The 12,254-nt window shown below is 46.5% G+C and overlaps 1 protein-coding gene across 2 annotated transcripts in view; it reads right to left on the reverse strand.

Moving 5' to 3' along the window:
- Positions 1 to 12,254, reverse strand: part of Ube4b (ubiquitination factor E4B) — a 113,768-nt gene that overhangs the window by 56,357 nt on the left and 45,157 nt on the right. Inside the window, exons 2-6 of one of the 2 annotated variants that reach the window (XM_010628086.2) lie at positions 8,392 to 8,561; positions 7,755 to 7,890; positions 4,026 to 4,113; positions 2,462 to 2,606; positions 759 to 987 (exon numbers count right to left, since the gene is read on the reverse strand). In XM_010628086.2, coding sequence (XP_010626388.1) covers positions 759 to 987; positions 2,462 to 2,606; positions 4,026 to 4,113; positions 7,755 to 7,786 — 494 coding nt within the window. In that variant the 5' untranslated portion in view covers positions 7,787 to 7,890; positions 8,392 to 8,561. The remainder of the gene's footprint in view (positions 1 to 758; positions 988 to 2,461; positions 2,607 to 4,025; positions 4,114 to 7,754; positions 7,891 to 8,391; positions 8,562 to 12,254) is intronic. The other variant, XM_010628085.3, reaches the window with a different exon arrangement.

The raw sequence follows: 12,254 nt of genomic DNA on the forward strand, positions 1-12,254 counted from the left end.
ACCCGAGGCCCGTGGGGTGGCACAGGGCGGAGGCGCCCCCGGGTGTGTGACGGTATAGGGCCGGTAGCGGGGACACAGAGACAGGGACAGGGCCGAGGGCTGGCTTCCTGCTGCAGACCCAGAAGCCACCCCGAGAGGGCTGAGGGACACGCGGGAGGGGGAGGTGGAGGACAGGCTCGCTCCCGACCCCAAGCTCCAGGGCCCGGCAGCAGGGGCTGGGCTAGTGTCATAGAGGCTACATCAGTGGAGAAAGGAAGGAGAGAAGAGAAAAATCAAAGAAAGACTTGAGGTAACTAAAACAGAAAATTGCAGGCTTTTAAAGGACAGTACAGTTGTGTCTCATGTTTCTAAGAGTTCCATTATACAAATCAGATAAGCATTTCATAATTTTAATCTAATGGCTGCGATGCTGAGGTGATGACAAGGTCCCTTTTCAAAGAATAACAGTGTACACTACCATTTGTTTCTAACACTTCATCTCCCAATAGCCCAACACTAATTTAGAAAATGTAGTAGAATCAAGCCCTGGCATGTAAAGGCACAAGATCCCGGTAATGGATGTCACTGTACCGTCTACCTAGAATGTACCAATAAACTCAATTAAAAGAAGAAAATGCAGTAGAGTGCCACCTCTAAGACTAAATCTGCCCTCAGTGAGACACACACCATTACGCCTGGGACCCAGCGCAGCCCCGGGAGTACGTGCGCCCCTCTCCTCCCTGTGTCTTCTGAGGAAAGAGGACCACACTGACACTGACCTAGACAGGGAGCTGGCACCGAAGGAGCCCAGGCTGCAAAACATGGGGCTGGTCCCTGGGTTGGAGCCGGTATTCAGCATGAGATTTCGGTCCGGCGACCGAGCTGCTGCGGCGATGGGCTGGGACGTGGCGGTGAGGCTGGAGAATGGGTTTTCGTCTCGGGTCTGAGTAGACATCATGAGCACTTCCATTAAGATCTGGCCAATCAAGTCCTTAAAATCAGAGAACACTGTTGGGAAGGCAGAGCAAAGAACAGGTTACACATGGCGCTGGCTGGATGCGTCCTCGAATAAGCCCACCGGAACCTGAGCAGCTCACAGGGGTCCTTGCCCGGGTTCTGGAACAGGAAAAGCATGTTAGTGAGACCCTGGTGAGACCCAAAGTCTGGCGTTTAGTCTACAGTGATGGCTCAGTTTCAGGAAACTGCCGTGGTCAGAAAGATGTTGGCCTTCGGGGAAACCGGCAGACGTATACGCAGGGGCTCCTTGAACTATTTTTGAACCTGAAACTACTCCAAAATTGAAAGTTTATTTGAAAAGAAATTGGAGTGAGGTCAATGAGAGTTAATACATACTGCTGATAATTAACGATAAACGAAGTTCCTCCCAGCTACAGAGGTCGGCTTATCAGACTACAAACACAACGGGGTTAATATTTCTCAGCCAATATACTTTCTACATACGGTAAAACTAAGTCCAAGGTTCACAAGATTTCATGAAGGGCCTGATGTTTAATCACCATCTGGCTTTCTGGAACAGATTTATAGTTTAGCTTCCTTATTATTCTTTGCAGTTCCCAGTTGATTTGCCGTTGGTATTCAGACACTTCTAAGGGTCGCTCAACACCAACAGGTGAGCCAAGTTTGGTGGTGCAAACCTGTAAACCCAAAACTCAGGAGGCTGAGGCAGGAGGATTACCGTAAATTCGAGGCCAGCCTAAACTATGTAGTAAGAACCTATCATAAAAAGACAAGTATCGCCGGGTGTGGTGGTGAACGCCTGTAATCCCAGCACTCGGGAGGCTGAGGCAGGAGGATCACTGTGAGTTGGAGATCAGCCCGGGCTACATCATGAGTTCCAGGTCAGTCTCAACTACATAGTGAGACCCTGTCTCAAAAAAACAAAAAACAACAACAACAACAAAAGACAAGTATCAAGGGAGTTCACTGTGTTCCAAGGGTAGGTGCAAATCACCCCAGAGCAGCCCTATCTCTACTGCATTCCAAAGGACTGGTGTAAAGAAAAACCACAGAGCCCTAGATGGCTGCAACTTGCTAAAAGTTGTATTACTTTCTGGACGTGTGGCTCAGCATAGCTAGCCTCTTAAAAGAGAAGCCTCGAAACAGCAAAACATCAGAATTTTCCATCTTCTAAGTATCTGAATCAAACACATGCCACTGCCTGAGTGCCCCTCTCAGAGGTCCTCGTACCACCCAGGAAACCCACTTTCGAAGAGGAGCTCACTCACCCCTCCCTCAGTGTCTCCTTTCCTGGGATGATGGAGCCCCTGACTGAGCTACACAGTTTTCTCTGGCAGGAGTCAGGGGAGCAGAATGATTAACAGCAGCGTCCTCACCATGCAGTATCACCACACTTAAAAGCACACGAAGTGAGATGGGGTTCGTGACGCAGAAAAGCACAAGGCTCTCGGTCACACTGCTCCCTGCAAGTGCTCTGAAGGACAGAGCCGAGCTGGACTCTTACCTTCTTTTGGGTTCTGCTTGAACTGTGCAGAGAGAGAAGACAGGAAGATGACATCTCTGTCCCGGTCCTTCCAGGAGACGCGGAAGATCTTACAGACCAGCTGCAAGGCCTGCTCTTCAGACACTTCTGGGCCCGGGGCACCCTCCTGGTGGAAGAGGACCTGGGGTCAGTGTCCACTAGGAGGCAGAAGGCAAGCACTTGAGCGGGAAAAACCTCACTCAGACTTAAGTCGTGCAGCAGGGAGGATATTTTTCAAATGCTTAAAACCATTCACCCACTGATCAAAAGGGAAAGGACCCTGCCCCACAACTGAAGTGACAACATGTAGGTCTCCTGAGGGGAGCAGACAAGAGTGGGGCTCGGTCAGGAATGGGAGGTGGACCCTGTGTACACCGACCCCACGTACTCTTCCGCAGGGGTCACCCAGGCCTGTTGGGAAGGGGGCTGCACAGCAGAGGTGGCTGGGAGGGATGGTGGCTTCCTCCGAATTTACCCACTACCTCCTGTCGGATCAGGGGCCCCCGATTCTCAGAGGGGCAGCACCCCACTGTGAACCAACCGCACAGGCACGAGATCTGGGTTCCCTGCTCCTCTGAACAAAGCCTAAAACACCATCCTTCTGGGGTGGGGACCAGGCTAACACTTTAGGTGCATCTTTTCCTCAGAACTTAATGTTTCCCCTTATATTCCACCCCAACTCAAGGATCACATAAGCCTCTAATAAAATAAAAACCACGCCTCATTTCTCTGAGCACCCGTACCCCACTCGAGTGTGTTCTCCATCTCGCTCTAATAAACCCTTCTCGTGCCTCTTGAAAAAAAAAAGACATGACCTAAGAACTTTGTAAGCACCAAAAAACGATACAAACTAAAGTACTGCACCATTAGGAGGCTACAACCCAACTTCTACTCATCAACCTGTCGCTCAGAGTATTCCTAATAATTTACTGAACGAGAAGTGATATACCATGGACACCAAAAAGAACAAAAACAAGGCCCAGAGGCCCTATGTTTAGGGCATCTATGCTCTCAGGAGATAATAAAGATCTCATGACTTCAAAATGCAAGCTTTACTTGCTACTGGATTTTACATATTCAGGTTTCAATTCCCCAACATTTCCCAAAAAAAAAAAAAAAAAAATCCAAAAATGTGATAATCTACTGACTTAAGTGAGAAACCAACAGAAAAGTCAGTCCCTGTTACACTCTAAATATACTGATGAGAACATGGACCAGAACCAAAAATTACTGAGGGATTTTGCCAGCTGAAAGGATTAAGTTATGCTTCCATTTCAAAGGGCAAGAGAGGCTGCCCCTTCCTCAAAAAGAAAAGCCTGCCGGGCGTGGTGGCACACACCTATGATCCCAGCACTGGGGAGGCTGAGGCAGGAGGATTGCTGTGAGTTCCAGGTCAGTGAGACCGTCTCAACCCCCCGCCCCCAAAAAAGCCTGCCAATGTGGATGTGCTGGTGAGGGGCCCCTGAATGGGCTCTGTAGATACCGCAGAATCACATCTGTCTGCGTCCTGGGCGTGAAGGCCAAGGGAGCCACCTCTTCCACCCACCTTGTCCCCAAGTGTCCTCTTCTCTCGCCGGTCATTCTCATCAACCTCCATGTTTTCAATCCCTGAATCCACGTCCACCTGGGACATGCTGTGGGCATAAAAGACAGCTCAGTCTTTCATCTTTTATGAGATGCCCCCCCCATGTCACAGCTGCTGGCTGTGAAAAGGTTCAAATCAGTTGAAACCAGTCACGAAAGCAAATGAAAACAGTTCTTTTTCTATTATTTTTAAGAGCTCTTCATATGTTGAGATATCAAGAGCCTGTCTCTCATGTATGTTAGAAATATTTTCCCTAGGTGTAGTTTCCTTAGGCTTACCTTCAAACAAACAAAAACAAAAGTCAGGGGAGCAGAGTCTCGAGACCTGTTGTTTTAAAATGACACGAGAGGGGGCCAGGGATGTAACTCAGTGGCCCCATGCCTGCCTGGCAAGCGAAGGTCCTGAGTTCAAATTCTGGTACCAAAAATAAAATAAAATGATACAAGAAACAAGCAAGGATTAAGTACAAAACTGGTTAAGTATATATTATTTTCCTCCCAGTCAGGTGTGGTGGTGCACACCTGTAGTCTCAGCATTTTGGAAGCTGAGGCAGGAGAATCCCAAGACTTCAAGGCCAACCCGGGGTGGTGCACACCTGTAGTCTCAGCATTTTGGAAGCTGAGGCAGGAAAATCCCAAGAGTTCAAGGCCAACCCGGGCCACAAGGTAAGTTCAAGGCCAGTGTGAACTAAATTTTGCTCCCACATTAAAGTAACTATCCAGAACCATTTATGGAAAAGCCTGTCCTTTTTACCTTGATAAGAAAGTGCCTGTCATGTATCCGACTGTCATACCCATGTGGGGTCTATTTCTGGATGCTCGTTTCTGTCCCATTGGATGATCTGTTTGCAGGCAACCCTGTCTTATTAAAACCTCACAGTGCATCTTGGAATTGCTGGGTCAAAGCCTCCCCCTTGTACTCCAAGAGCCGACTGGCCCTTCTTGGCTCTGTCCTCTCCTCCATACACTCAAGATTATCGGCTGACTAGCTCCTATCCTGCCTAGAACTTCACTGCCCTCAGAGGTCAAGTAGGGGACAAATGACATTGTTATGGTTTTGAGTCCTTATTTCTCTCCAGGTATGCAGAGCTTCTGCACAGATTTTCAATAAACTTTTATCATTTTCTCTGTAAAAATCTTGTACTTCTTTCGTTAAATCTGTTCCCAGGTATGACAGTTGCAACGAAAGTAGATGCTACCCCGCTTTCTCTGCAGTACCGGCAGTCAAACCCAGGGCCTTCCCACTGACCCATGGCCCAGCCTTACTGACAGACGGACCGACTGTCTGATACAGCAGTATCTTGCTAAATTCTAAATTACCCAGAGTATGCTAAAAACCAGGGTTGGGGTTTCAGGTGTGCACCACCATACCCAGGTGTTACCTTTTAAACATGAACTTCTCTAAAGCTGTTCTTGGCACATAGTAATAACTGATTTTAAATACCAGTTCTTGTAAGCAATGTTTACTTATCCATAAGGTGTACGACATACACAATCGACCTTATCTGCAAATAGTAACTTTTCATTCTTCCACTCCAATCTTAGTCTTACGGCACTGGGCAGGGCCCACATGAGGCAGAAATAGCAGTCTTCCTTGTTCTAGCTACTCATTTTGCAGAGACCGATTCTAGCCACTGAATGTCAGCCACTGGAGTTTGGGGGCCCATGGCCCTTGACAGTCAGATGCTGTCCCAACACGGGCTCAGGAAAGCTGGAGGTCTGACCCTGCAAGGTCAAGTCTGATGGGAGGGCAGCATCCGATGCACCTCCGGTCTCCCCCACCCGCTGCACAGGTGAGAGAGCATGAGGTGGGGGGGAGGGGGGAGGGGTGCCAGCTCCCTGTCACTGCTCCCGGACGCGCTCTTCTCCTTCTCATCTGTGAGGCGCTTCATGAGACCTGCAGCCACCCACACAAGGATCTGTTCCTTAACATGTAACACGGTGGGGGCACTGAGGGATTTCCTACAGCGAATGCACTCGCCTGCCCGAGCGATCTGGTCACGGCGTATTTATATTATATTACACTACTAAGAAATCTTTAATTGGAATACATGTACAGGAACGTGCATAGGAAGGTGCTGGGCTGAACAACTGTGGCAAATGAACATGCTAATGTAATCAGCACCCAGATCGGGAACTAGAACATGAGCACATAGCCCAAAAGCTCCTCTGACTCTTTTTCATCATTAGCACGCTGACCCCAGTATTGACATCTAAGCCACTGGGTTAGCCTGGTTTTCATGTATTTATATATTTGCAGACTTGGATTTGTCAAGAGTTCTGTAAATGTGAATGTGATTAAAACGTAATTTTCTTCTTTGATATTACTCTTGTCTGGCTTTAGTATTAAGGTCACACTGGCCTCACAAACTGAGTTCAAATGTTCTCTATGCTTTTAATCATCTGTGTAAATTGGAAAAAACATTTAAAATCCTGATATAATGGGTTTTTATTTGGTTCTTCTCTTTCTTGCTGAGTCAATTTTGGAGAGAACGACATTCTCCTAGAACTCTGATTTCAAATTTACATGTTCTGTGAAAATTCGTATTTTCCACAGGATTCCCTGCTTCAGTAACAAGTACCATTGAGTGCTCACTTCACAGTGGTGCGGTTCCAGGCAGAGCAGACACTGCTGAGCAAAGAGACTAAAATGATCTCCGCCTTATCGAGTCTACACCCTGCAAGAGGGAGGGAGATAAACTCTCAGGATCTTCAGAAAGCAATGTGTGAGATACAGAAATGAGAAATGCTGCAAGAAAATGAAACCAGAAAGGCCATTAACAATGTGAGCCCTTCCCATTTAAATGGGAATTTACAAATTTTTCCCAAGTAGTCATTTCCTTGTGCTCACTTAAAGAAATCCAGAAAGCACATCTTCTGTCTGAAACCTTCCGAACTCAACATTTCAGCAATCAGCAAAACTGAGAAAATTTTTAGGGACTAACCTATGTTTGCTCACTTAGTTACAAAACAAAAACACCGAAAAAGACTCTACAAAGAAAAAAACACAAGGCAGGCATGGTGGTGCACGCCTGTAATCCCAGCACTCGGGGAGGCTGAGGCAGGAGGATCTCTGTGAGTTCAAGACCAGCCTGGGCTACATAGTGAGTTCCAGGTCAGAATCAACTACATAGTGAGACCCTGTCTCAAAAAATCAAACCAGGGCCGGGGATTTAGCTCAGCAGTTCGGTGCCTTGCAAGCGCAAGGACGTGAGTTCAAACCCCAGTACCAAAAAAAAAAACCAAACCAAATCATTATTTCATAAAAGACATGTTTTGTTTTGTGACAGGGTCTCACTACTATAGTCCAAGCTGTCCTCAAACTCACAGTGATCCTCCTGCCTCAGCATCCCAAGTTCTGGGATTATAGACATGCAGCACCATGCTCCGCTATTTCAAAAAAAATATTTAACACCAAAACATACATAAAGATCATTTCAGAGGAACAGAAGGGCCTTTCAGTTTAAAAATGTGGCTTCAGGGCCAGGGATTTAGCTCAGTTGCGTCATGCCTGCCTGGGAAGTGCAAGGTCCTGAATTCGATTCCCAGTCCTGAGGAAAATAAATAAATCAATAATGTGGCTGCAGCTTGCCGTGGACTGGCAGAGGTCCGGGTGGGCGGCTCAGGCTGCTGGGTAGAGACTAGAGCGCATGGATCCTCTCCTTTATAACGGCGTGCTGGCTTCTCTTACCTTTTCTCACAGGAGACACCATCGATATCCATGCTCTGGGAGCGCGAGAGGGACTGAGACTGCGTCTCCAGGCTGTTGGAAGGCGAGCTGCTAAGAGAGCTGACGCCCTCGCTGCTCTGGCTCCGGTGGGCGACTCCTAGGCAGAGAGGGAAGAGCGGTGAGGCCGGGGACGGTAGCGGTGAGACCCCAGGATGGTGGCAAAGCCGTGGCAGCGACCGCACATGAGCACGGCCTGCCTTTACGCCATCATGACACCCGCAACCCAGGAAGTCCCCATGGATGATGTTCAAGGCTGCAATCGCGTTGAAATCATAACGGAGCTGGGTGTGGTGGCACATCTCAGTACTTGGAAGGCTGAGGCAGGAGGATTGCTGTGAGTTTGAAGCCAGCCTGGGCTACATAATGAGTTCAAGGCCAGCCAGCCTGAACTACATGAGACCCTGTCTCAAAAGCTATCATAACAAAGCAAGGAAAAAAACATGATTCCTCATCATGTGAGGGCAGTAACAGTGACATCTGATACCTAACGGTAGCCTCTCCTCAACTCTCTTTCCCCAGTTCAAACTCTGGTCCCTGATATAAATTAGTGTCCCTGATAATCTACGAGGATCTCTGAAATGCATCCAAAATGAGGTACCTTAATAAATAGATGAGATGTGTAATTAAGCACAAAAAGATGGTGGTGATAGAATCTAGGTGGCGTAGATACAGGTGTTCACTGCAGTTTTCTTTCAAGCTTGCTATATGTTTGACTTTTTCATAATGAAATGTTGAAAAATGCAAAGTTTCCATTCACTGGTTGAAGATCTGGGGGAAAATAAAAAATCAGCACAGTCCTTGCCCTGATAGAGCTTCTGGTGAGGTGAGAGTGTATCACTATAGGAATAGATTGCTTCTCACAGTAAATGTCATCAACGCCTTTTTTTTTCTTTTTTGGGTACCAGGGATCAAACTTGGGTCTTTGCACTTGCAAGACAGGCGGAGGAACCACTGAGCTAAATTCCCGGCCCATCATCGCCTTTTTTATGGCAGGGTCTCAGTGTGTGGTTCAGGCTGGCCTTGAACTTACTAGATAAACTGCGCTTGCTTCAAACTCAAAACAATCCTCCTGCCTGAGCTTCTTGAGTGCTGAGCTCATAGGTGTGAGCCACATGCCTGGCATTAATGTCTTAAAATTATGTTTATCACAGAATTTTATAAATGACTTTAACTTTCATTTTACAAACAAGAAACAAAAAAGGGAAAGAAAAAAAAAAAAGAATATTGAGCCAAGCATTTGTAAGTACTTTAAATACATGTATATACTAAAAGGAAAATGAAGCCGGGTGTGGTGACACACGCCTGTAATCCCAACACTCAGGAGGCTGAGGCAGGAGGATCGCTGGGACACCAGCCTGGACTATTTAGTGAGTTCCAAGTCAGTGTCAACTACATAGTGAGACCCTGTCTCAAAAAACCAAAATAAATAAATGGAAAATGAGATTCATGTATTTAAAAATATAAAAGCTAAACAAAAGCAACTTTAAATTTTTTGCTGAAACAACTAAAAATGGAGAAAATTCTAACCCTCACAGTATTGGTTTTTTGTTGTTTTTTTTTTTGTACCAGGGATTGAACTCAGGTCCTTGCGCTTGCCAGACAGGCCACCAAACCGCTGAACTAAATCCCTGGCCCACCCTCACAGTATTCTGAGACAGTAAATTCACCACCTTTTAAGGTGTCTTCTCATTAATGAATATTACAAAACATTTATTGATCCATGACACCAGTTTTAAACATGCCCCGAGCAGTCTGTTAAAACTTTAGCAAGACTTACAAAGGAGATGAGAAATTAAAATTTCACATTCTTAGGATGCAAGTAAAATATATACAAAGCAGCTAAAGCAGTCAGAATTCTGAAAAAGCTTTCTTTTTAAGGCAGGAAAACTGAGTTCATTAACTGAAGAAATATAGCTATTGTAAGTTTTAAATAAATATTTATTGAGGGAATAAATGAGCATTAATAATGTTCTTGGAGTATTACTGTACCCATCACAATGAAAAAGCAACTTGTGGGGGGGGGTTCCTGGCTATGTGGTTCATAATGGCCTTCAACTAGCTGTGTAGTCTAGGCTGGCCTGGAATTCAACAGAGATCCTCCTGCCTCAGCCTCCTGAGTGCTGAGATTATAGGCTTGTGCCGCCATATCCACTCTGGACAGACTTTTTCTTGGGGGGGGGGTTACCGGGATCGAATTCAGGATCTTGCACTTGCCAGACATGCAGCAGCATCACTGAGCTAAATCCCCAGCCCAAAAGACTGTTTTTAAATTAAAATTAGTAGTGAAGTGAAGCTGGGTATAGTTGCTTATGTCAGTAATCCCAGGTATTGGAGGCAGTGACAGATGGCTCACAATATTAAAATCTGCCCAGGCAATTTAGGCAGCCTCTGTCAAATACAAAACAACAATAAAATAAAAGGGCTGGGAGCCTGGCATGGAATACACGACTGTAATCCCAATAGTCCTGAAGGCTGAGGCAGGCAGATCTCAAATTCAAATCTAACCTGGGCAATTTAGTGACTCAGCCACACCCTGTCTCAAAAAATAGAAAAGACTGGGGATGTAGCTCAGAGCCATGGGCCTCGGTTTAATCCCTAGTCCTGGGAAAGGCGAGCTGCCAGGGATGTAGTTCAATAGCTGAGCAGCAAGAACTACCAAAAAAAAAAAAAAAAAAAAAAAAAAATTAAATGGCTTTCATGGGATATCAGCTAAGCAGGCTTTCAGATTTCTACTGCAGGCTTGGGGTGTAATTCAGTGGTAGAACAGCTCTGGGTTTAATCCCCAAAACCAAAACATTAAAAAACAAATCTGCTCTGCAAAATCATTCTAAATGACATTAAGTTATTTCAAGAGCTCTGTTTGCAGCAGCAGACTCTGGCGTGCTGTGTGCAATGCTCACGGGTAGGAACAGAGCTCTGTGCACACCGCGCTCTCCCCAGGGCTCTGCCCAGACAACGCGTTTGTAAGACAAAGGCATCTGCTGTGTCAACTCTCTCTGCACCTTCCCCTTCCTCACCGTGTCACGTCCCTCAGTTCAACCCTCTACCCTCTGGCACGCCACTCACCTGACCTCTTGTAGGAGTAAAACTCCACTGAGCATCTGAAAAACAAACCCTCCTAAACCGAGGGTGTCTTATTGTACACAAACCTGGGACACACAGCCTCAGCAGTGCCATAGGCTGTGGTCACCAAGGATGTCGTAGATTTTACAGACCCCCTGTGCAGTGCAACCAGAAGGGTGCGTCACCTGCGTATCTTCCTCAATCCCCTGACCTACTCTAATAATGAGACAAACACCAGGGCCAGGGATTTAGCTCAGTGCTTCCAGTGCCTGCCTCGCAAGAAAAAAAAAAAAAAAAAAAAAAAAAAAGACAAACACCAACTATACGAAGCAGATGGCACGTGACTTAATCCCAGTACTCCAGGAAGCTGAGGTAGGAGGATCACAAATTTGAACCCAGGCAGGTCAATTTAGTGGCTGTGTCTCAAAATAAAAAATTTTTAAAGGGATGGAGGTCTGTAATCCTAAAACTACGGAGGCTGAGGCAGGAGAAGTGCTGAGTTTGAGATCAGCCTGGGTTACATAGTGAGTTCCAAGTTAGTCTCAACTACATAGTGAGACCCTGTCTCAAAAAAAAAAAAATCATGAGCAAGGCAAGGTGACAGCTGACACAGACCTGTTTGTAGCTCACAGGAATATTCCGAGGGGATCCCCTCCCTCCTGATAAATAGACCACACCCTGGCAACGTGGGGGGAAGGGCGTGTCGGGACCCTGACCCCTTCTACTGTGATCATCACTTTTCTATACTGAAAATTATTATAAAGCAAATGTCTGTTTCACAAATTAAACCAGGGAGTGCTGCGGCCCTGACTCCATGACTCCTGGCTGTGTGGTGGAGCGCGTCGCCCCTAGGAATATTTTTGGCCGTCAACTGTGGCACTGTCTGCAGCCTCCCTTGCAGGTCTATGCAGACCTGCACCCAAGCGACCGCTGGAGAGCCGTTCCCAGCTCTACACGCCCACGGCCCCACACAGGGGCGGGCAGGGGCAGCAGGGCAGATGAGCCCCTCACACGACACCTGCTCTAATCTCGGTGCCAGCACTCATGCCACGCGGGTCCTCAGGGAGCACCCCAACCTGTTAGCTTTCTTCCTACAACTTTGGGTGTTGGGTATTTTGGCTTAGCAATGAAAAAGTAACTAAGACACTCTTTTATTTATACTTTGCGATTCCTATGTAAGAGAAACATATTTGTGTGTGTCTGATTTATTTAGCATTATGATCTCGAGCTGTATCCATTTTCCTCAAATGACAAGTTATCCTTCTTTATGGCACAATAGTACTCCACTGTGTATAAATGCTGCATTTTTTATCCATTCACCTGTTGACGAGCACAGAATCTACTTCTAAGATCTAGCTATTATGAACTACGCTGCAATGAACATGGGTATGAATGGAT

This window comes from Fukomys damarensis, unplaced genomic scaffold (genome assembly GCF_012274545.1).
Source record: "Fukomys damarensis isolate Sample0158 unplaced genomic scaffold, DMR_v1.0_HiC HiC_scaffold_23, whole genome shotgun sequence".
Taxonomy (NCBI): Eukaryota; Metazoa; Chordata; class Mammalia; order Rodentia; family Bathyergidae; genus Fukomys; species Fukomys damarensis.